General features: G+C 40.7%; 1 protein-coding gene across 5 annotated transcripts in view; it reads right to left on the reverse strand.

Annotated features, from left to right (window-relative positions):
* The window catches only part of TOR (target of rapamycin), a 134,816-nt gene that overhangs the window by 27,568 nt on the left and 83,654 nt on the right, over window positions 1-23,594 (reverse strand). For all 5 annotated transcript variants that reach the window (XM_088888344.1, XM_019196265.2, XM_010247311.3 and 2 more), the window contains exons 34-43: window positions 22,355-22,464; window positions 22,103-22,276; window positions 21,962-22,027; window positions 10,775-10,843; window positions 10,572-10,682; window positions 10,072-10,212; window positions 9,836-9,964; window positions 9,550-9,715; window positions 9,246-9,460; window positions 2,544-2,750 (exon numbers count right to left, since the gene is read on the reverse strand). In XM_088888344.1, the coding sequence (XP_088744470.1) occupies window positions 2,544-2,750; window positions 9,246-9,460; window positions 9,550-9,715; window positions 9,836-9,964; window positions 10,072-10,212; window positions 10,572-10,682; window positions 10,775-10,843; window positions 21,962-22,027; window positions 22,103-22,276; window positions 22,355-22,464 (1,388 nt within the window). The remainder of the gene's footprint in view (window positions 1-2,543; window positions 2,751-9,245; window positions 9,461-9,549; window positions 9,716-9,835; window positions 9,965-10,071; window positions 10,213-10,571; window positions 10,683-10,774; window positions 10,844-21,961; window positions 22,028-22,102; window positions 22,277-22,354; window positions 22,465-23,594) is intronic.

Here is a 23,594-nt window from a genome sequence, read left to right on the forward strand (position 1 = left end):
CTCCGGGATGAGGCTCCCACCACGCACTTGCATATGGACCCACTCGCAAGTAGCCAACTCTGCCGGCGCATCATCAGTTGCAATGAAACGCTCACACAGGTCCCCAATGGAATGGATCACATTTGGGCACCACAAAAGTAGCGGTAAGCCGTAGACCCTGATCCAGATCGAATCAGCGCCATCTCTTCCATCTCCGATTCTGGATAGAAACAACCTGCACTTGCTCTCCACCAATCCAAGAGCATGGATTTCTTCCCATTCGCCAAGGCTCATTGTTGAGAACCCAAGCAGCTTCTTCCCTTGATGGAAGAATGAAGAGGAAGAGTCCGTCTGCCAACTTCTTCACCCTAACTCCCCCAACTCCTCTCCAAGTTTTGTTAGCCCACCTCTCTACTTCTGAGATTTCTTCCGCCCATTTGAATCGTCCTACTAAACAGTCCCGCAAGAAACGCCTCCTAGCTTCCACTCCTCCTGCCTCCGTGGAAATAATTTGGTTGCCATTGAAATGAAGCAACTTCTCCTGGCCAAACTCCAGCCAAACCCTGCGGCTACAACTTTCCTGTAAGAAAAGTTAGCCCTTGTTCTTGCATCTTCCCTACCCCTATTATACCAGTTTCCCACCCCCCATCTCTTTCCCCCTTCTCTAGAACTACAAACTTTACCCCTTTGGTCCATCTGTCAGTGCTTTTGCCAAAGTCGAGATGGAACACCTATCTTTCGCAAAGATAATCACCGGAAGCAAGGAAGTACACCACCGTCGCCTACCTTCGCCGATAGCAACTGCCATTGCCGCTATGAACACCACTATCATCGTTGCTGTGCATCCCACTTTCTACCCTCGCCGCTATGTGAAACATGAAGGTTCACCATCATCGATGCCGACAACTGCCATCGCCGGTGAACTGTATACCTCTGTGAGAAGCAGACTGAGATCCACACTCAGAAGCGTCGAAAAATTTTCTTCTGTGCTCCTTCTTCTTCATAGAGGTATACACCATTATCATCTCAATTGCTTTTGTGGTGTTCATCACCAAAAATCAGCAAATGAATTAATTTCAACTAGATTCTCAAAATTTATGGAGAACAGAAAGCTCTCAAAGTAGAATATCAGGGGTATATTTGTGATTTTGTCCTTTGGGTTATAGTCTGGTCTGGTTCCAAGTACGGGTTAAATAATGTAATCATTAACTAGTAGAGTCTAGATGTTAATTGGGTGAGATCTAATCTAGTCATAGGTTAAATATCATAATCATTATTTTCTTGGTAATGAGTTAAATACGGTGATCTTCCTGTCTCTAATTGTATTCTTTGAAAGAAAGTGTACAAGATTTATACACAAAGACAACACCTCAACCAAAAAGGAAAAAACCAAAGCTCCAAAAATCAAAAGATACTAACAAATTAGTGCAATTTGACCAAAAATCAAATAATACAATTTCCATTAGTGCAGGACTAAAATCAGGGAAACTGTTTCAAGACTAAAATGGAAGATAGAGAACAATTAGTGTAAACATAATGGTGCTGAAATAGGATTTCAAGACCAAAACGGAAAATAGAGAATGTTTTGCTGTTTTAGTAATGAATAACAAAGAATACAATTAGAGACAAGAAGATCACCGTATTTAACTCGTTACCAAGAAAATAATGATTATGATATTTAACCTATGACTAGATTAGATCTCACCCAATTAACATCTAGACTCTACTAATCAATGATTACATTATTTAACCCGTACTTGGAACCAGACCAGACTATAACCCAAAGGACAAAATCACAAATATACCCCTGATATTCTACTTTGAGAGCTTTCTGTTCTCCATAAACTTTGAGAATCTAGTTGAAATTAATTCATTTGCTGATTTCTATTGAAGTGCCTAGAGAGGGCCTGGGGTTTTGGGCCCCAAAGATGCCTGGAATTAACTTGTTTGCTGGTTGCTTTCAGTCCCTGCATCAATAGGGGTGGATCATTTCTAACCTGGCCAGGCCCACCATGTGTGTGTGTGTGTGTATGCTATTCTATATTGTTAGAAATTATATAGCTGGCAGAACAGAATATGCAGTATTGATTTTATGACATTATGTAGGAGGTAAAATTGTAATTACATATTCTTTTATATCTTTAATAAAAGGACAGCATAGAGGAGTAATGGTTCTCTCAATCTCCCTCTGCATGAACCCTATTTCTCTCATTTTCATTGTTCTTCTTCTCTCTACTTCTACCTTCAATTCCCTTTATTCCAGATCTGATTTTCTCTTGTTTTCTTTATTTATAAAGTCTATTTCAGGCTAAATACATATACTTTATAAATTATAACATTATATTTTATAAAAGTATAATAAAAAATATTATGCATTTAATATAATCTATTTAAAGTTGTAGACCCAGAAACATGGGCCCAGGTTTATATTTCAGGCCTGGGCCCAGCTTGGCCCATGATCACCACCCCTACCTATGAACTTGATCGAAACTATCAAAGTATTCCAAAGGATAATCCTATGAGAAACTAGATAAGGAATCCAAAGGAAACCATTTAAAGCAAACCTGTGGATGTGCTCGTCCAATGCGCACCAAAAGTGATTGTATCAATTCCCTCACAGCATGGTTATTTGAGTGTATCCTTGCAATTATTTGAGGTAAAACAACAAGCCATGTGTCAATATTAACATGTGCAAAGCCTTTTTGCAATGCCATTTGAACTTCAGAAGTTGCTCCATGGTTGAACCATAATGTGAGAAGTCGTAGAATATCCTATATAAATCAAACAAAACATACAAAACTGTAAGAAATGACACACATTAGAACATCCAATAAATGTGTCTAGAAAATGGAACATGAAAAATGAGACTGATGTAATGGAGAAGACATATACACCAAAATGCCGCTGTTCCCAACTTTCCATGCCACACACTCCATTATCTAGGATAAATCCTTTGACACACACACACACATGTAGGCATGCATGTTTATTTATTGGGCACACACATACAGATACAGAGACACAGGATGCCATTTTGAACCATTTGGCACCCCGTATTTGCACATAATCCACTTTTAACATCCAAACTGACACCTTGTATGGAGTATTAATTGGAGTTTTTTATTGGAAATAGTTCAACTTCATTAATGATTACAATCAGTGATTGCACATCTGCTACCTAGTCACTTCCCCTAATGGTTACAATCAGTGATTAGACATTTGTCCCATAAATTGCTGACCCTATTTATCACTTGTTTGGCCATTGCATCGTCTAGTGTTTTAAAAGTTAAACATGCAACAAAAGCACAAGGGCTTCCAAACACCCCAAGTGCAAGGTGCAAGTCAAAACACATAACCAAACAAATCAAGGAGCAATTTTTGAAAAAAAAAGATAAAATAAAATAAAAACTTGATAAAGAATAATGTGAACTGGTCCTCAAATTCCCATAAGGGATAAAGGCCAACTAGAAACCGACCCTCAAATTCTCACAAGGGAATTAGATAAGGATGGCCATCCCTCCCTTTTTTGTTACTAATAGAAATCCCATATTTCATCTTTCAAGAAAATTGGATAAGGATGACTTCTGTAATATAAGAGCAAGACTCCCAGGCTTGTTCTTAGCTTACTGAGCCTAAATGCAAGGAAGCCTAGTGAGCAAGCCAACAGAGTGAATGGTGTTAGTGAGCATAGTGAAACACTGACATAGGTGCAAGTGTAAGTGTGTAACAATCTAATCAAGTGAGTGCAGCTTGTGGAGCTCCTAACTTGTTTTTCTTTCACTTTATCTTGGTTGCATCACTTTATCTAGGACCTCAAGCTTAAGGCAAATTGCCAAAGTGCCTCTTGCCTTCTTCAAGCATTCATCAGTTGAAGGCTATGAAACTCCTTTCAACTTGAATGTGTTTCACACTTTTTCTGAGATGGATCACTTCAGGAAGCTAGTGCTTCACGTTTTAGGCATGTCTTGTGTTCTTGTTAAAATGTTCATATACCATTACTAGTGTATAGGGCTATAAGCTACAACCGTTCAACCCCTAATATAGGGTGTTGAGCCCAGGGTAACTTTTCATTACAACACTGCACAGAAGAAATTCTCCCTCACAGTCCCTTGTTTGGCTAAGGTATCAGCTAGTCCATTAGCTGACCTTCTTGTCCACTTGAAACAAGCACCAATCTCCCTTATTATGCCAAGGATTTACATGATCAACTGTTTATGCGTCTAGACTCCGAAATAACCTGACTGCAACCATACAATTAGCAATTTAGGAGTCTCCTATCTCAATTTTGTGACCCCAACTGTTTGGTATATCTTACACCTTGAAGCAAAGTCATCACTTCTTCTCTCAACAAGTATCCCACTCCTATTGGCCCTGAAAACATAGCAAAAATTCTGCCATCTCCATTTCAGAAAACTCCACCTATACCCGAAGGGCCTGGATTACCTCTAGAGTTCCCATCAAAGTTCAACTTCATCCTTTGTTGTGTTGGTGGGGACCAAAGTTCCTGTACAATGGGTTTTAGGGAAGTGGTAGCTGCCACCTCTCCCCAATTCCTGTAGATGTCCTCAATTAAGAAGTCCCTTTGTGAAAATTTGAGAGAAAAAAATAAATTGACTGTATTGTCTTGGAAGGAGCATATACACAACTTTATATAGAATTACAGAGCTAATTTACAGGGTGATAAAATAGGAAACTAACTTTTCCTAAAAACTAATTTCTATATCAGTGGGATTCTCCAATTAAATTCCCATGATTCTAGGAAATTAAGTTTCCTAAACTGATGGACCTAAAATTATGGAGAATCAATCAGAGAATCAATATTCTACTTTCCAACACCCTTGAACGATTCAATTGATTTCAACTAGTGAATAGTCATTATGGTTATTCTTTTTCACAGTTTCCTCCTAGGATTTCTTCACTCATTTAAAGATCCTATTGTTTCTTTCTTACCAGATTGACCAAAGAATAGTTGCTCTTGTGGCTCTCCACATAATTCTTCCATGCCCCTTTGGTTGCATGCAAAAATTTGGGTCAAAGAGGCTCACCACATCCAGGAGAGAAGAGAACCAAGACCAAATAAAGAACACGAAAGGACAGGAGATTAATAGGTGTGTGATTGTCTCACTAGAACCCAAGCAGAGGCTCCGAACATTGTGTGCAAGGCAAATATTTGGACTTTTTCTTTGCAACACATCCAAACTATTGATTTACGTCTATGCCTAGGTGTTTCTAAAACACTTGTAGTAGCTAAACTTTTTTTTTTTTTGACTTTCAAACTCACGAAAAGGTAGTTCCCACTTCCCTAGCCAAATATTAATCAGTTTTGCCATGATCCTTGACTAATGTTTAACCATCCCGTCACCACCCAAGAATTCCCTCCAACACATGGCTGAATGGTTTGAATAAATGGTTTAATCCATGATTTATCTATCATGAATAAATGCATCTCAATTCTGTAGATCAAATTTGGAAGAGCACTCTTCAATATTAAAGAGAGGACTTTATTTAGCTATTATCTTGTAAGGAGGAATCCCTACAAATCTGATTGGTTTGAGTTCTCCCCATTCCATAGAACTCTTTAAATACTTCCAACAATTCATAAAATTCATGCTAAAAAACCAAAAAAAAAAAAAAAAAACTGAGACTGGGGGATCCGGGATTTTGACCTATCAAGTTTGGGCAATTTGATACCCTTTTCTAAGAATCTGGAAGAGGGTAAAAGGGCAGCCCAAATGCCAATGCAAGGTGTCTGGGGAGGGACAAATGTGCGTAGTCTTACCCCTGCACATACAGAGAGGCTGTTCCAAGATTTAAACCTTGGCCACCAAAGTTGCAATGGAGCAAATCCAACCGTTGCTATTGTAAATGGCGTTGAAATGTTCCACAGATATTTGCTCAATCTCTTCTTCATTCTCAAAGACCTTTTCATTTATTACCATCTTCTCCTTTTAATATCAAATCTAATTCATCCTTCAACTCTCTTGTCTTTCTACATTCTTATTATGATAATTTGTCCTGTCTCTTCTTTCCTTTCCATTCCCTCTATTTTCATTTCTCACAAAGCTTTTTCCTCCTATACTCTCCCCCAAATCTCTTAGTTCCACTACTTTAGCCTTCCTTTCAAGATTTACATTTTTTTTTGTAGAACCTATGTCCTTTCTGCCTTCCTTCTACTCTTATCTTCCTCCCACCATCTCTTGACACTACTAACAAAGGAATGATGTTTTAACCACATTTTCTCAAACCTAAAAGGTGACAGCCCATATAGCAATTTTTCTTCAGCCAGATGGATTGGACAGTGATCCGAAATAGTTCTAGGCAAGACCTTACAAATCACCTGTGGCAAATGCTCTTCCCAATTAATTGTAAAACAGAATTTGTGCATCTTTAAGAAAAATGGGGTACTCTTTAAATTAGACCATATAAAAGAGGCCCCTAGCATGAGAAATTCCTTGAGCTCACAAGAATTTTTTAAGAGATTGAACTTCCTACTAGTAATGATGTGCTGGTTGGGATTAGTAGATTCATAAGCATACCTGGTAATATTAAATCCCCTGAAATACATCATGAATCCTCCCACAAGCCTTGAATATAAAAAAGCTGCTCCCAAACAAATCCATCCTTCTTGTTTTTAAACTTCTTATCAGCTCTCCAATGTTTTCAAGTACATCCTTGTCCCACATAATTAACCTACCTCCTGAGACTGCATAAAATGGTGGCAATGCCAAACCTAGACCATATACTTCCACTTGTGGTTTGATTCTTTTCCTTGTGCCATTCAAACCTATAATGTTCCAATCTCTAATGTTTAGAAAGTCCTCCCTCGTTGTTAATTCCATCCTTATCATAATTGTCAAGGCGACACCTAAGCAGGCACCTAGGCGACTTTTAGAGGTCGCCTTGCCTAACGCCAATATGGTTTTCATATTACCTATATGTATTGAATCATTTTTTTGAATGCCCATATATATTTATATCCTTTTATTGGTTGCTTTTATTTTATTAATATAACTTTTTTAGTAAGATAATTCTTGTTTTATTGGAACTATGAGACGAGAAGACCAACAACTGCAACTCAGAAGAGAAGACAGAAAAGACTGATGAGTGAGAAGAGAAGACAGAGAAGACCAACCAAGTCATCCGGGACCTCCAGGACGACTTCTTCTTTAAGTCGTCCTGTGCTCCTGTATTTTTTTTCTTACGCTTTTTAAGAAATATTGTTGGAAACAAAACAGGGGCTCCACCGCCTCCTCTTCCTTCTTCAAATGGTCCTATTACTCTTTTATTTTCTTAGTTTTTTTAAATACTTTTGGGAACAAAACTTAGGCTCCACTTCTTCAGCTTCTGCAACAGGGCTGCGCCTCAACTTTCTAAATTTTTTCCTGTATTTTTGCACTATTTAAATGATGTATTTGTGATGCCATTTTTATGTTTTTATATGAAATTTCTAGTTAGTTATTCATTTGAATAGTTTTATTGATAATAGATAGTATACTGGTATGTGGGTTAGTATAGCTTAGGAGAAGAAGGGATCTTTAGATTTTATGCTTTCAGATTCCATCGCCTAGGCGCCTGGGCACCCTGTGGTTGCCTAGGCAAGCCAAGGAGCCTTGAAAACTATGCTTTTGACCCAATTCTGTGTTCATCCTAGTATACACCTTTAAACTTTCTGGTGACTTTACCTCTGCCCGCATTTTCGCTCCAACTGTCACTGGATCTTTTGACTGATTCCCACTCTGATTTGCTCTGTTATAGCTCCTAGGACTTGGGTGACTCATTGTGGAGTTGACCATCCAAAGAAATAAGATGGACATTCTCCGACCAAACTCACATATCCCTGTTAAGCATCCGTTACAAGTAATAGAAAGGCAGGTTACTCTTTACATTGATGGCAATAATGTTTTAATGTACATTAAAAGGATACTAGCCAACTGTCGATACTCTTCATGCTTGTCTTGAAAATATCAACCTACATCACACTAAATCTTAATTATATGCTATGGTATAGCATGAGATCTTTAACAAATTGGCTTTTCTCAGACTTGATGTCTTGACCCTGCATTTTTCATGCTTGACAGCCCAAGATTTTACTTTCTTTTTTTGATAATTGAAGAACAATTTTATTAGCAAAATATGAAGATTGTTACAAGTATCCCGAGGAGAGGCATGAGGTGTGACCTCTCCTTATAGAGTGAAGTTTACACCAAGACACTAGAAGGATCAACATTACAAAACAGCCCAGAATAGATGTTTTCTATTGAATCCCTTGTTTGGCAAGATTATCAGCCAATGCATTTTCCAACCTGGCCACCTAATGTAAGTTAATATTCATGTTCCTTGTTAACCACCGAGTCCCGTTCTGCAAACCACCCCACAACAACTCTAGAGTCTCCTTCAATCAGTAAATTCTCCACACCAAGTTGATCTGCAATCTGAATACCTAGTATAGCTGCTAATAATTCAGCCTTATTAGAGTCTCCTAACTCCACTAATAATTCAGCTCAACATTTTACTATTATACCAAACAATGTCCACTATTACATATCCATTGATGCATATCAATATTTTATTTCGACTATATATGATGAATGGAATTAAATATAGCTGTTACAACCACCAGTAGACTAGAACCAGTAAATAAGTTCAATGGCAACTAGTAAAAGGAATCTATAGAAAATGTTCTGAAAGCTAAGAAAAAAACTCAATATGTTCTCTTAATCAAGACAATTCAAAGAATAATTAAACATTATACTAAATAGTTGGGATTAACGTTGAGTTGAGTTGAGCCAATTATTATTATCACATTGCAACCCTTTACAATAGAAGGTTATTTAATTCCATGAACTATAGCCCATAAATAAAGCATAATCATGAGCCATGCAGTATACAGCCTCCTCCAATAAAGTATACAAGTAATCGCTGAAACTTTTAGGTCTTTTAGGGAGGCAAAGATATACTATAAACAAGATGTGTACAACAGGCTATGTAACCCAATCAAGAGTGAACATGTCCTTCATCCTTACAAGTAACTCGTACAGCACACTCCTACGTTCAGTCTTGATTGGGTAATGTAACGTGCTATACATGCCATATTTGTAGCAGATCCAAAGTGCTTTTAGGGAGCAAGTAACTCATAGGAAAAATGTACAGCATATTCGTTCATTCAATTGCTGGCATCCTCAGTTCCAGTTAAGACAAATTGGACAGCCTCAGCCTAAGCGAAGTTACAAATTTGAACATGCTCCTAAACCAGGCAAAACAGATACCTGTAGGCTGTCATCCACTCCTTTAGCAGTGGCAGCACATGCTATAGAATGAAAGTATCCAGTAACAGCTGCTACAACATATTGTCCTGCAATAGCAGGGAATCCTCTTAAAGTATAGTGAGACATCACTGCTGTATTGAACAGTGCCCATGTGTGCCATGCCTTCGCCCAATCTTTTGCACACTGAGTGGCATTACTAAATGCCATAAGAATTTCTGAACATCAAGATATTCTATAATTAGAAAGAAATGCATGCGAAGGGAAAAAAAGAATCAAGACTAATGGAAACCAAAGTGTTGATTACCCTGTATAGAATCGTCATCTAGTCCAGGAGAAAGTGCCCACTGCCAAGTTCCAAGCTTTAGATAGACACGTGCAACCAGAGGAACACCTGGACTTGAAGCACTAATTAACCCATTTGCAGTTGCTGTTGGAATGTTTGCTGCATTAGAAAGTTCTACAGCAAGGTCCTGTGACAGGCAGATTGCGATGATGCACCAAATGTACATTGTCAATGAAAAACCAGAAAAAAAAAGTCAGCAGAAAGTGGAATTTTACATGTTTTAGAAGAGAAGAAATGCATTGCATACCTGCAACCTTGCAAAAGCTTCCTTTCTCTTAGAATCCTCCCCAAGAGACCACTGGTATTTCAAGTATGCCAACATGACTTGAGGCGGTCCATGGTAAGATGAATTTTGTGGACAAATTTCAGGGTCATACTGAACATTTAAACAAAATAATGAGAACTCAAGCAAAAAGTAGGAGCTAACACCAACATCTGAATGCAACATTTTGTGTGTAAGTAGATATGTCCTATACTCCTTACCTGTAGGAGTTTAACTAAAGTTGATCGAGCCTGACTTATCCGGCCGCTTTTTCGGCAAAGAGAAGAAAATTTTAACCAAGTTTCAATGTCCTCTGTAGGAGGGAGCACAAGTGCTCGAACTACTAAAAGTGCTTGCCAAACCTGTACAGTTTAAATATGAGAAGGAATTGAAGGAAAGAGCAGAATGCTGATGCAGAAGGTGCAAGATGCAGCTGAGAGAACTTATTAAGCAAGGCAAAACTATTAGGAAAAAAAAAAAAAAAAAACAAGGCCAACCATGTAGTCACAAAGATGCATATATTAATCAGCTGAGTATTAAGATTGCCTATTCAATCTGTTCATATGCAACTATAGCAGTTGACAATGACAAACATGCACAAATCACAACTACAATTACTCTGCTTCCACAATAAGATACTTGACTTGGTTACTTTGCTTGAATGATTAGTTTGATGAATATAACCAATATGTAGAATACAAAATCTTAAAAGCATAGCCACCTCAACATTCCGCTTTGCTCCTTGTATCCGTTCAGTCCACATATTACGAACAAGGGCTCGTCGCCCCTCAGCAACAGGGTTTCCCGCTGGAAGAGTACAATAATCAATGACCTGTAATACATTGAAAGTAGGCTTTCACTCCCAAAATATAGTCTAAGTATTGCATGATAATAAGGTGTCATGAATAGGATGAAGTAAACAACCTCCTCTAGTTCTGCCAGTTGTTGAACACGGACCATGTTGCTGTAAGCCCGTTCATAGCTCTCAAGAACCTAAGAAATAATCATAAAAAAGAACCCACTAGTCATCTAAATAGCAACAGAAATATTTCTTAAATTCTTAATAGATATGAACTATTTAACGCCAGGCTTCCAGGCAAGATAAACCCAGTAACCACAACACAACACAACAAGACAAGATGCAACAATCAGGATTTTGATAAATACGGAGCTGCAAGATGCATGTCCAATCCTGGAGAACCTTTTAAACTACCAACTGTGCCAGTTAGAAGAAGTGATTTGTTACACATTGAAGGGGCTAGATGAGGTTGGGGTAGACCAAAACGGACATAGGTAGAAGTAGTAAGAAATGACTTAAGCACTAATAACTTAACAGTGGATATGGCTTTAAATAGAACAAACTGGCAAAACAGGATTCACGTAGCTGATCCCATATAGTTGGGATAAGGCATGGATGATGATGATGATGTAAGATAAGCAGAGCAGCACTCAAAACAAGGCCACTGGAGTACCCGAAGAAAAAGAAGAAAAGACTACATTCAAATTAACGGCATAAGAAATTCAGCAAAAGAAGGCTATTTGATAACCATTTAAATGGCTACACTGAATGACCTATTGTTTTGTTTAGCCAATGATTTAAAAGGCGTGCCTCAAGCAGGCCTAGGCACCCTGGCAAGGTGCATTTTAGGGTATGCACCTTGCCTGGGTCCCAGGCGGAGTATTTTCAATAGGTGCGCCATCAACATGTTAAGTTTATGTATTTTAATTTGAGATAATAGGTTTAAAATTTAAGTTTATATTTTTAACTAATAATGTGTTTAATATTTTAATAATTTGAATTTTTGGCATTTGTTTAAATTTTTGGATTTTTTTTTTTATTTTTTAAGTTTTTTTCTTTGCATTTTTGCACCTTGCTTCAAAAAGGTGCACGCCTCGCCTTGCACCTTGTGCCTCGGGCACCAAATGGCCCTTGCGCTTTTTTTTGCACCTTTCGCTTTTAGCGAATAAGTTATTTAGGAGGTTGTGAACTCATTAATGACTGAGGTAGAAATTAGGTTGATTGCTATGCCCTTTAATATTATTTTATTTAATTATTTTGTAAGCTCAAATACAAAGAAATAAGTCATTCAGTGCAGCCTTAACCCCCAAGATTATACTAAATCAGAGAGTTATAAAAGCACTTGTTGCACCAAACAGCCACATGTACTTTTCTAATTTCATTATCTTTCTCATAATAAACTAATGAACTTCAGAAAAGAAACAAAGGAATCCAGACATGCTCAGAAAAGGGAGCCTGTACGAGGACAGAATAAACAATAGAAAAAACGGCATGCTTTCCTGTAAGTAAATATTCCAACTCGAGAATATACCCTTTCTTCAAAGTTCAAGTTCCCCAACATTAGCTGGCCTGTTTTATATGGGTTAGCTTTCTATTTCTTATGAAAATGCCTAATAGTTGGAGAAGAATGTGAAAGCAGTTGACATACCAACTTTTCACTTCCGTTAAACAGAAGAATTAAATTAACTCTAGTATAGATCATATGTAACCTGTTCCTGCAAATCTTCAGTCATACTGCCCATCGCAGAGGTCTCTTCGAGGGAGACCTAACCTCCTACTAAGAGAAGAAGAAGGAAAATGGATTAAGTCAGGTCTGCCCTACACGTTTATCCTCAGATATTTATAAAGTTTACAAGGAGATCACGACATGTGCATGGGACTGTTCATAGCTGACGTGTCTTCCTTGTGTACATAAAGCGAATGTGCGGGCGTTTGGCTTCTTTCATCATGCTGTGCTCCTCATGGGCCTCTATAGGCAATATGGTCTAGTCCCCGGGCTGGTTAGGGGTATGGGCCTGAGGTTTCATATGGACTGGGGTCCCAACAACTCGCCCCTCCTTCAAAACAACCTTGTCCTCAAGGTTGAAGCCTGGAAACATCTTCTTGAGATTGTCACAGTCTTCCCAGGATGCATCCTCCTCAGACAGGTGCTTCCAAACCACTAAGACTTCCTTGTGCACTGCTTTGCCCCATTTTACCCACCTTAGATCTTGAACCACCATAGGCTCAGGCTGCAGGCGTCCCTCCTCACCGAACTCAGGCAATGTGGGGCTAGCATTCAAGTGAGATCCTATGCTCTTCTTTAGTAGGGAAACATGGAAGACTGGGTGGACGTGAGAAGATGGCGGAAGATCCAATCTGTATGCCACCTCTCCTACTCGGCCCACTATCCAAAAGGGCCCAAAAAACCAAGGTGCAAATTTAGGCCACTTCCGATGGGCTACTGACACTTGGCGGTAGGGCTAAAGTTTCAGGAACACAAACTCTCCTTCCTGGTAGGTCACCGGCCTATGCTTCTTGTCATACTGGGCCTTCATCTGCTGCTAGGCCCGGTTCAAATGCTCCTTCAATGACTTCAAAACTTCATCTCTCTGTTGTAGCTTTTCTTCCACTTCCGCCACTGCTGTCGACCCAACTTCATAGGGGAGTATAAGAGGTGGTTCCCTCCCATACAGTGCCTTAAATGGGCTCATTCCCAATGATGAGTGATAGGTGGTATTGCACCACAGCTCGACCCATGAAAGCCAATTCATCCACTGTTTGGGCCTTTCCCCCATGAAGCATCTCAAATAAGTTTCCAAGCACCTGTTAACCACATCAGACTGTCCGTTGGCTTGTGGGTGGTAACTGGTGGTGTGGTTCAACTGAGTCCCCTGGGCTTTAAAATATGTAGTCCAGAAGCGACTCATGAAAGCCGGGTCCCTATCCGTCACAATGGATCATGGGGTTCCATGCAGTCGGGTCACCTCTTTAACAAAGGTGTGTGCTACTTGGGCCACTATATATGGTGCGCCAACCCAATAAAATGGCTGTATTTGGTTAATCTTTCCACTACTACTAAGGGTGGCAAATGGGTGGGTTGGGTTGGGTTGGGTAAGGGTTGAATACCAACCCACCCATCCTAACCCACCAACCCATCATCAATGCTTCTTAAAGGGTCATAACCCACCCTAACCCTGACCCACCCTGACCCCCATATTAACCCACTTGACCCATTCATATGACCCTTGCCCACCCTCACCCATACTAACCCACCTACCATCGCATATAAATACATAAACGGGTCAGGTCGACCCACATACCCTAAAACAATAATTTTTGAGAGAATCAACTCTCCCGAGATTGTCAAGTGTAGACCTGTTCATGGGTCGGGCCAGGCTTTTTCTCTTTATTAACATAAACTTTTCAGGCCCGAGCCCGAGCCTGACCCTCAAAAAAGCCCGAAGTCCGGGTCCGAGCCCGAAGCCCGACTTGGGAGTCTAAGCGCCGGTGCCGTCTGAGAGAATGGTGCCTGTTGAGTTCACTGATTCCTGGGAGTCTGAGAGTGAGAATAGAAACCCAGAAAGTGAGAAAATAGAAGAGGACAACAGTGCCGGCTAGAGAGAGAGAGAGAGAGAGCTCACCGCTCGAGAGAGAGAGACGGTCTAGATCTGGTGGTGCTAGCCGCCGGTGCCTGAGTTCACAGAATGAAAACGGTGCGCCTGGGTTCTGGTGGCACCGGCTGGAGAGAGAACTGAGAAGATAGAAGACCTAGTTCTAAGAACAGAGAGAACTGAGAATGAGAAGAAAGAAGATGAAAACGGTGCCAGCTAGAGAGAGAGAGAGAGAGAGGGAGAGAGAGAGAGAGAGATGACTAGTTCTGGTGGAGTCGGTCATCGGTGACTGAGTTCGCAAGTGCAGTTGGGTTCACCGGTTCTAAGAGTTGAGAGGGAGAAATGAGAGTCGCTTCTCAGAGTGAGAGTGAGAAAGGAGAATGAAAAGAAAAATTTTAAGTATTTAGGGTTAGGGTTAGGTAGTTTAGGAAAAGACGGATCGGGCCGGGTTTTTTAACAAATCCCAAGCCCGCCCGTAAAATAGTCAGGCTCGGGCTTTTAGGCCCGAGGTCAAGCCCGCAGGCTAGAACACATGCTCAAGTCCGTCCGGGGCCGGGCCGGGCTGGGCCGGCCCGTCGGGCCACCCGGCCCATGAACAGGTCTAGTCAAGTGGTATAAACGGGTCAGATCGACCCATGTATCCAAAAATAACATTTTTTATGAAACACCTCTAAATGATGCCACATGGTAGAAACGGGTCGTGTCCGCTCGTAATACCCGAAAAATAACAACTTTTTGAGAGAAACAACTCTCCTGAGATTGCCATGTGGTATAAACAGGTCGGGTTGACCCGTACAGCTGAAATAACAGAAAATTCCAGAAAATGCGGAAATTAATCAGAAAAAATTGCAGAAATCTCACAAAAAATGTAGAAAATTGCAGAAAATGCAGACAATTGGAAAGAAGTAACAGAGAATTGTAGAAAATGCAGGAAAATAGTAGAAAATAGCAGCAATTACAGAAAATATCCGAAAATAACAGAAAAATACCAAAAAATTGTAGAAATTGCAGAAAAATAGCATAAATTGCAGTAAATACCAGTAAATTGCAGAAATGCAGAAAATACAAGAAAATTGCAAAAAAACCAGAAAATACTAGGAAGTTGCAGAAAATTTCAGAAATAACAGAAAATTACAGAAAATACAAGAAAGTAGCAGAAAATTACCAAAAATTTGCAGAAAATGCAGAAAATATCAGAAAATTCCAGGAAATTGCAGAAAATACCAGAAATTTTCAGAAAATAGCAAAAAAGACCAGGAAATTGCAAACAAATGCAGAAAATACCAGAAAATAGCACAAAATTGCAAACAAATTGCAGAAAATACCACGAAATTGCAGAAAATACCAGAAACTTCAGAAAATACCAAAAATAGCAAAAATTTGCAAAAAATGCAAAAAATACCAGAAAATTATAGAAAATGCAGAAAATACCAGAAAATTGCAGACAAAGAGCAGAGAATACCAGAATATTGAAAAAATTATGCAGACAAATAGCAAAAAATGCCGAAACTACCAGAAAAATGCAGAAAATAGTAGAAAATGCAAAAAAAGTAGAAAATTATAAAAAAAGTGTATAACTTTTGCAGAAAAAATGTATAACATTCTGACATTTTGAACAAAATCTACTTAAAAAACATGCAAACATACAATTTAGGTGTATGACAAAGAGAAAAAAAAAATACATATTTCATATTGTAAGTGTATGATCAAGTCTTGTCATGTCTGTGCTGGGTTAAAGTTATAAACCATAAGTATCAGAGTAGTTAAAAAGCTGAAGTTGTTGAAGTGTGGCATTTCTGGTGTATAATGTTAATGTTATTTTAATCAAAAGAGTGAGATCAGGGGTCATTGATGACAACTAGGGACTTTTCATAGCTACTTAGACACAAGACCTCTAACATAGTTTGGGGCCATATAATTTGCCATGTGTTCCAACCTGGGGTAAGCTACTCAGGTGTCCCACCCTCCTAGAATGGAGAGTGATAGGCTCAAAAATCAGCTAACTAGAATATGATTCCAAATGAATGTTTCTAGTATCAAATATTTAATTTGGATGACACAGTGAAGTTCTATCAATAATCTTTAATGTTCTGAAGATAATTCTTTATAAATGAAGTCATGTTTAAACTCAAAAAGTCTGCTGAAACTTTGCTGTTCTATCCAATATTCTTTATTCATTGGAGACCATCCCATGGTGTTGATTGAAAACTTCTTTACCAAACCATATTATAATGAATAAACAACCAGGGAAATTAATATTTAGAAACAGGACTCACAGTGGGTTGAATAGAGCAGCGGATTTGAGGCTATAAATTATAATAATACAACTGTTATGAGATTGGACTTGTGCAGCATAGTAGAAGATGTGACCTCCATTGCACCAATTTAATTAACAATCAGTCAATGTCGTGGACCTTAATTTAAATTACAGAAGTGATGTGGGGTTCAGTGCTGGATATTAGATAAGATTGTCATAAAACAGTGACCATGTTCAATGGGCATGGGCGCATGGCAGCCTCAGAATCTAAGTTCAGACAAGTCATCGTCAAGCTTAGACAAAATAAAAGAAATTAAGTAATCAGGAATGGACACTCACTTCAACCCAACTTAATTAGAACCATCACCTCTAGACAAGATATAAGAAGAAGACAAGCGGCCATTAGATATTTGAGAAAAGAACAAACTGAAGACATACTTGCTGGGTGGATTTGCATTAGACTATACTGTAAATCTGTGGTGTTTAAAAAATGAAGCTCCATTACAAGCACCAAGTTAAGGGAGACATTCATTGATCCAGTCCGGCAGCCTTGTAGCCGTTTCGTTCTTTTCTCTGTTTTATCTTTTTCTTCCAACAGTCGTCCAACACAAAGAGATCCCCATGAGCCCATGACTCAACTTGCCATGAATCATCCCACCTAACCAATGGGGATCTTTCTGTGTCCACTGGAGAGTAAATATATGTTTTGGGCACTTTTGGCGCAAAATATATGCAACAGGGACAAGTTTCAGACATGTTTCATGTTCAACTTTTTTATTTAACAATATGACTATGGGAGGCAAATAATCAATGAAGGTTGAGCAATGTCAAAAGATTTACCTATCCAAAACTTTGATGTACACGCGACTTGAGATTTGAGAACTCTGAGAAACAATGGCATTGAAGCTAAGAGGACAAACTTGTTTCAATGGCAAAGAGGACGATCTTGCTTCAATGGTGGAGAACTTGCTTCAATGGCGGAACAAAGAACTGCAAATGGATTGAAACCCTAACACCTTTCGATCTTGCACTTGATCTAATGACTAGTGGAACAAAGAGCAAAGATCTTAAACTTAAATAATGGGTTAATCTTCAATGGTGGAAGTTCGTTAGACTGAGAACTGAGAAAAACCCAGAGATCTTTGTTCGACAATTTAACTCTTGTAGCAACTCTCTCTCGACTCTCTCCTCTTATGGTCTTACCCTCTCTCGACCCTCTCCTTACCCAAGTGACCCTAACCCTTTTTCACCCAATGGGTATCCTCGACCCAACCCACCCTGACCCTCTTTTCCTTGACCCTAATGGGTCACTTGACCCATATAACCCACTGTTGAAATGGGTGGGTATGAGTGGGTTTTGAAGCGAGTGGGTTGGGTGGGTCAAAAGGGTCAGGGTCAACATTGCCACCCCTAACTACTACCATAATCACTGATTTACCATGAAAGTTGGGAGTCCCGTGATGAAATCCATGGTGATATCCTCCCATACTTGAGCCGAAATCGGGAGAGTCTGCAACAATCTTGATGGGGTTTGATGGTCAGATTTGTAACGTTGGCAAGCAGGGCATTGTGCTACAAACTGCTAGACGGCCTTCTTCATCGCTGACCAAAACAAGTGCTGGCTTACCCGGTGATAGGTCTGGAGTATTCCCGAATGGCCACCTGAGGCAGAACCATGAAACAACTGAAGTAACTCCGGGAGAAACTTTGATTGGGCTGCAATCACTAGGCGCCCTTTAAAGAAGAGATCTGGCCCCACTAAGTAGAACCCTGGGGCTGAAGCCGGATCTGTTGTAAACCTCTGAACAATCTTCTGAATAGTTTCGTCTAGGTGGGCTTCTTCCTTGAGCTTGACCCATGTAGAAAAATTGGGACAGGATTCACCCAACATGAAAACTTCATGGATGCGAGACAGAGCGTCCGCCGCCTTGCTTGATACGCCGGGCTTGTACTCCACCCAGTAATCAAACCCCAACAACTTATACAACCACTTCTGTTGAGCTAGGCTGTGCACTGGTTCTTTAACAAGTGCTTGAGGCTTTGGTGATCGGTACGGATGACAAAGGAATGTCCCAACATATAGGATCGCCATTTCAACACTGCAAGGACAACTGCCATCAGCTCCTTATCATAGGTAGACTTTAGCTGGGCCTGGGTAGACAACGCCTTACAGAAGTAGGCAAGGGGTCTACCTTGTTGCATAAGGATTGCTCCCACTCTGGACTTGGATGCATCACATTCTACTACGAACTCTTGAGAGAAGTCTGGTAAGGCAAAAGTGGGTGGGGTGGACAAGGCCTGTTTGAGGTCCTAGAATGCGGCTTGGGCCTGGTCATTCCAGATAAAAAGCATTCTTTTTGAGTAGTTGGATCAGTGGGCCAACTATCAAGCCGTAATTTTTTATGAACCGTCTGTAGTAACCAATTAGGCCTAAGAACCCCCTAAGAGCCCATATGGAATTTGGAATGGGCCAGTTAACCACGGCTGCAATCTTGTCAGGGTCCGCTCTAACTCGGCCTTGAGAGACAATATGGCCGAGGTAGTGCACCTCTGTCTGGTAGAATAGACATTTGTCTTTCTTGGCATAAAGCCGGTGTTGCCTCAAGACCTCCAAGGTAACTTTCAGATGTTGTAGATGAGAATCCCAACTGTCACTATAAACCAAGATGTCATTGAAGAATACCAGGACGAACCGCCTGAGGTAGAGCCGAAATATATCATTCATTAAAGCTTGAAAAGTGGACGGAGCGCTGGTTAGCCCGAAGGGCATAACCAGGAATTCATAGCGCCCATCGTGAGTCTGGAATGCTGTCTTCAGCACATCCTCCGGGTGTACCCGGATCTGGTGGTATCCGACCCTCAAGTCTAATTTGGAAAACACCATTGCAGCTCCTAATTCATCCAACAGCTCGTGAATTACTGGTATGGGAAATCTGTCTTTTACTATGATACAGTTCAAGGCCCAATAATCAACACAAAATCTCCATGTGTCGTCTTTCTTTTTTACCAACAAGACAGGTGAGGAAAACGGGTTGGAACTAGGTTGTATCATTTGCCTCTTCTTCAGATCAGCTACAATGTTTTCAATTTCAGACTTCTGGAAATGGGGATAACGGTATGGCTTCACATTGGCTGGTCTTGCCCCGGGCAATATGGGAATTTTATGGTCTTGGTCCCGTTTTTTGGGGAGGTCCATGGGTTCTTGGAAGACATCTTGGTAAGCCTACAACAGTCTGGATAATTCCGTGGGATCTCTTCCTGGGCCTACTAACCCCAAGGAATAGTTGAGTGTGGGCCCCATTGGATCGCCTCCCAAATAGAGATGACAGGTGGGGAGAAATGGTGGCTTGGCTTGATTGTTAGGCCGAATTCTTCTTGCAATGCAGGCCCTAGGTCGAGGCCTTGAAGAGTGCAACTCTGCCCGTCTGTTGTGAAAGTCATGGTTAGACGGGCCCAATCACCCACTGCATGCCCAAATCACATCGGGCCCCCTTAACTCCAATGGGTGAAGATCAGCTTGGAGTAAGTGCCCTTGCACCTTGATTTTCACTGCTTTACAAACCCCATCACAACAGAGTTTGTGTCTATTAGCTACATGGACTAAGAAAACCGGTACAGGCTCCACTATCCACCAATATAGTGGTGGTTAGATCAGAGTTTGTGTTTGTTAGATCAAAGTCTTGCCCCGGGCAATGAAGCTGGTCAACTAGCTGCTCTGAAACGAAATTTAGAGAGCTCCCACTATCCACCAATATAGACACTGGGCTACCCCCGATCACTGCTCTTAGCCTCATGGTTTGAGGTGAGGATGAGCCAGTCAGGGCATGGAGGGAAATTTTTGACACCTGCTCTGTAGGTTCTTCTTCAGTTTCCGGGGTCCCTTCTTCAATTGCGAGACCCTCCTCTTCTAGATCCTCCGGTTCTAATAGGAACAGTTGGGGTCTCTTGCAACGATGTTCGGGCCCGAACTTTTCATCACTGTTATAGCAGAGTCCACGCTCGCGGCGTGACTGCATCTCTGCCCAGGAGAGATGCTTGAGGGGCAAACCATTCGGTCCAATCGGTTTGGAAGGACCTGATTCAATTTTAGTCGGAGGAGTCTTGATGATTGGTCCGGTCAGGGCCGGTTTATCCACCCGTCTAAGTTTATTCAGTCTTTCTTCATGCAGGCAGGCCAAGTGTGCCGCCGCATTTACAGTGACCGGTTGCAGGGCCTTCACTTCATACTGGATCTCATCCCTCAAACCCCCTAAGAAAGCTCCCACCAACGCCGATTCAGGCCATCTGTAAACCCGAGAAGCCAACCTCTCAAACTCATTCTGATACTCCCTCACCATCCCCAATTGTTTAAGTCTCAACAAAATTTCATCAAAGTTTTCAAACCCTGACGGTTCAAAACAATGACAGAGGGCCTCTGTAAATCCCGCCCACCCAATCAGGGGGTTGGAACGTCGATACCAATGTAGCCACTGGATGGCCTCCCCCTCCAAATGGATCGAAGCCATCCTCACCTGAGAACGAGGGAAATACCAACTTGGCCATCCTCCCGAATCCGGAACCTGCATGTGAGTGGTCGGAGTAACTAGAGCCTTCGTTATCCCCTTCGCGCAGGTTGGAATGGGACAACCTCCAGAACTGGCTAGCTACCACCGAAATGGAGTCCTTCAAGTCTTTCAGCTCACCGAACACCTTGTGAAGCACTTCTTCGATCTTATTGATTCGACCCTCCATTGCTGAGGATCTCGTGTTCGTCATTTCTCTACCTAACGGCAGCTCTAATACCAACTTGATGGGATACTGCCCAACGTAGAGGTCTCTTTGAGGGAGACCCTAACCTCCTACTAAGAGAAGAAGGAAAATGGATTAAGCCAGGTCTGCCCTACTCGTTTATTCTCAGATATTTATAAAGTTCACAAGGAGATCATGAAATGTGCATGGGACTGTTCATGGCTGACGTGTCTTCCTTGTGTACATAAAGTGAATGGGCAGGCGTTTGGCTTCTTTCATCATGATGTGCTCCTCGTGGGCCTCATTAGGCAATGTGGGCTGGTTAGGGGTATGGGCCTGAGGTTTCATATGGACTGGGGCCCCAACACATACTACTAATGTGGTGAGCTACAAAATAGTGCAATATACAGACTAGCAATTAAGTTTCAATATAAGTTTGTCCTCAACTTTATCTTGCAATTGGGTGAGATGTGATATAACAGTAAAGTATGGCACTTGTAAAGGAAATAGGTGCATGTTTTTATGAGAATTTGTCCTTCTGATCAATTTTTACCCATTAGATAAAGGTGCCTTGGAGATGGTGAATGGTAAAACAGAAAATAGATTTGCATTGACCAGAAAATAAATATAGCAAGGAGGCTTCTATCTGATATGCTAAAGGACTGAAAATTGCAATTAGGAGGGATTTTCAAAATGCTGAAGAAAGTAAATATAGTGAGGATCAATTATCTCACCAGTGCAGCAAGCTCTGTTGCCAAACACTTCCTAGCTCTCTCTACAAACTCCCTTGCTTCATCATACTGAAATAAGAAAGCAAAGAAAATATGCATAAATACTGCAAACATCTCATCAGAGGTTATAAGATAAATGATTACCTTTCCTCGACGAACTAACAGAACAGCCCTGAAGAAAGTACCATTGCTACTTCCATCACCAGTAGCAGCGGTATTCCCTAAAATCCGAAGCTTGGTTTCATCACCGTCGTCCAGACGTGAAACATATTCTGACATTTGGTCCCACTCACCCATGTTCCAAGCAGCATTAGCAGCCTGTGTTAACAACATTATATAAATACATAAAGAAAGTAGTAAGCATGTTTTGCAATAGTTCAGAAAGCAAAAACAAACCATTGGTGCCATTTCCAGCCGAGCTGCAGGTTCAGCTGGGGTCCAAAACTCCTTGCAAAGGTTATTAAGCTCTTCCCAGCGGGCCAATGCAGCAAGACATCGCATCCTACCTGCAAAATATTATTGCAATGATAACAAAGCAGCAATAATATAAGAAACCCCCTAGGTTTCAATATACCAGGATGTGGAGCATTACTTCCTTGTTGTATTCCTGTCAAAATATACTAACCATGGGCCTTAAAAAAACACCCAGGGTATGTTTATGACTATACATTAGTACCTTAAAATTTAGCTAAAGAGAAAGTAAAATTGAAAACAGATCTAAGATGACATAGTTCTTTTGTATTGCCCTGAGCTTTGGATGTGAATTACTAAAATGGAACAACAAATAGTCAAGTGTGTTGGAATAGGCCCAGGATCAACTGCACCAACAAAGACTAACCATTTGTATTAAACATTGCAACAAATAATAAGCCTAAGGTAGATATTATCAAACCCAACAACCATCAAACCATTGGAGGTAGTTGGTCTACCCCAAATGATACGAGAAGCTTGTTTGCTTCAGCCTTTAAGCACCATACCTAGTAAGAGAGGGAGGGCATAATGGACATGTACAAGGGCAGCTATTTTGTGGACATTATGGGAGGAATGAAATGCAAGAATCTTCACAGATTGCATGGGAGATGGAAGTAGTGCTTGAGAGAATTGTAACCAAAATAGTGCATAAGGCTAAGACTATGGAAATGTTTGACCCTTTCTCAATGGATGAATTTCTGAGATGGTGGCAATGGATTGCATCCACTTCCACTTCTAGGTGCTTACCATTAACACGATGGGATCTACCTATACCCAGTCAATTTAAGTTAAACTTCATGGATAGGGATGGCAATTTTCCCTACAAGACCAGGGCTCCAATCTGCTCCACCACGAATGGGGCAGGTTTTCTCTGATCTTAAATGGGGACGGGGTGGAGATGGGAAACTTTTTTGCCACAAATTGGGGATGGGATCTACATATATCCCTTCCCAGCCCAGATTTAGCTAGATCATCAGCCACTTGATTTAATTCTCTCGGAATCCATCTAAAGCTGCAATGTAAATAAGAGGCAAGCTCCCTGAATTTTAACAACAGGTGGGATAACTTCCACAGGTCTAGAATCTGTCCTGAAGCCCAGTAAATAACATTTTTCGAATCACCTTCTGCTGCAATGCAGCTGAGCTGCTTTGATTTGGCAATTCTG

The sequence above is a fragment of the Nelumbo nucifera genome, chromosome 5, assembly GCF_055504915.1.
Source record: "Nelumbo nucifera cultivar China Antique chromosome 5, China Antique-T2T, whole genome shotgun sequence".
NCBI classification, from domain to species: domain Eukaryota; kingdom Viridiplantae; phylum Streptophyta; class Magnoliopsida; order Proteales; family Nelumbonaceae; genus Nelumbo; species Nelumbo nucifera.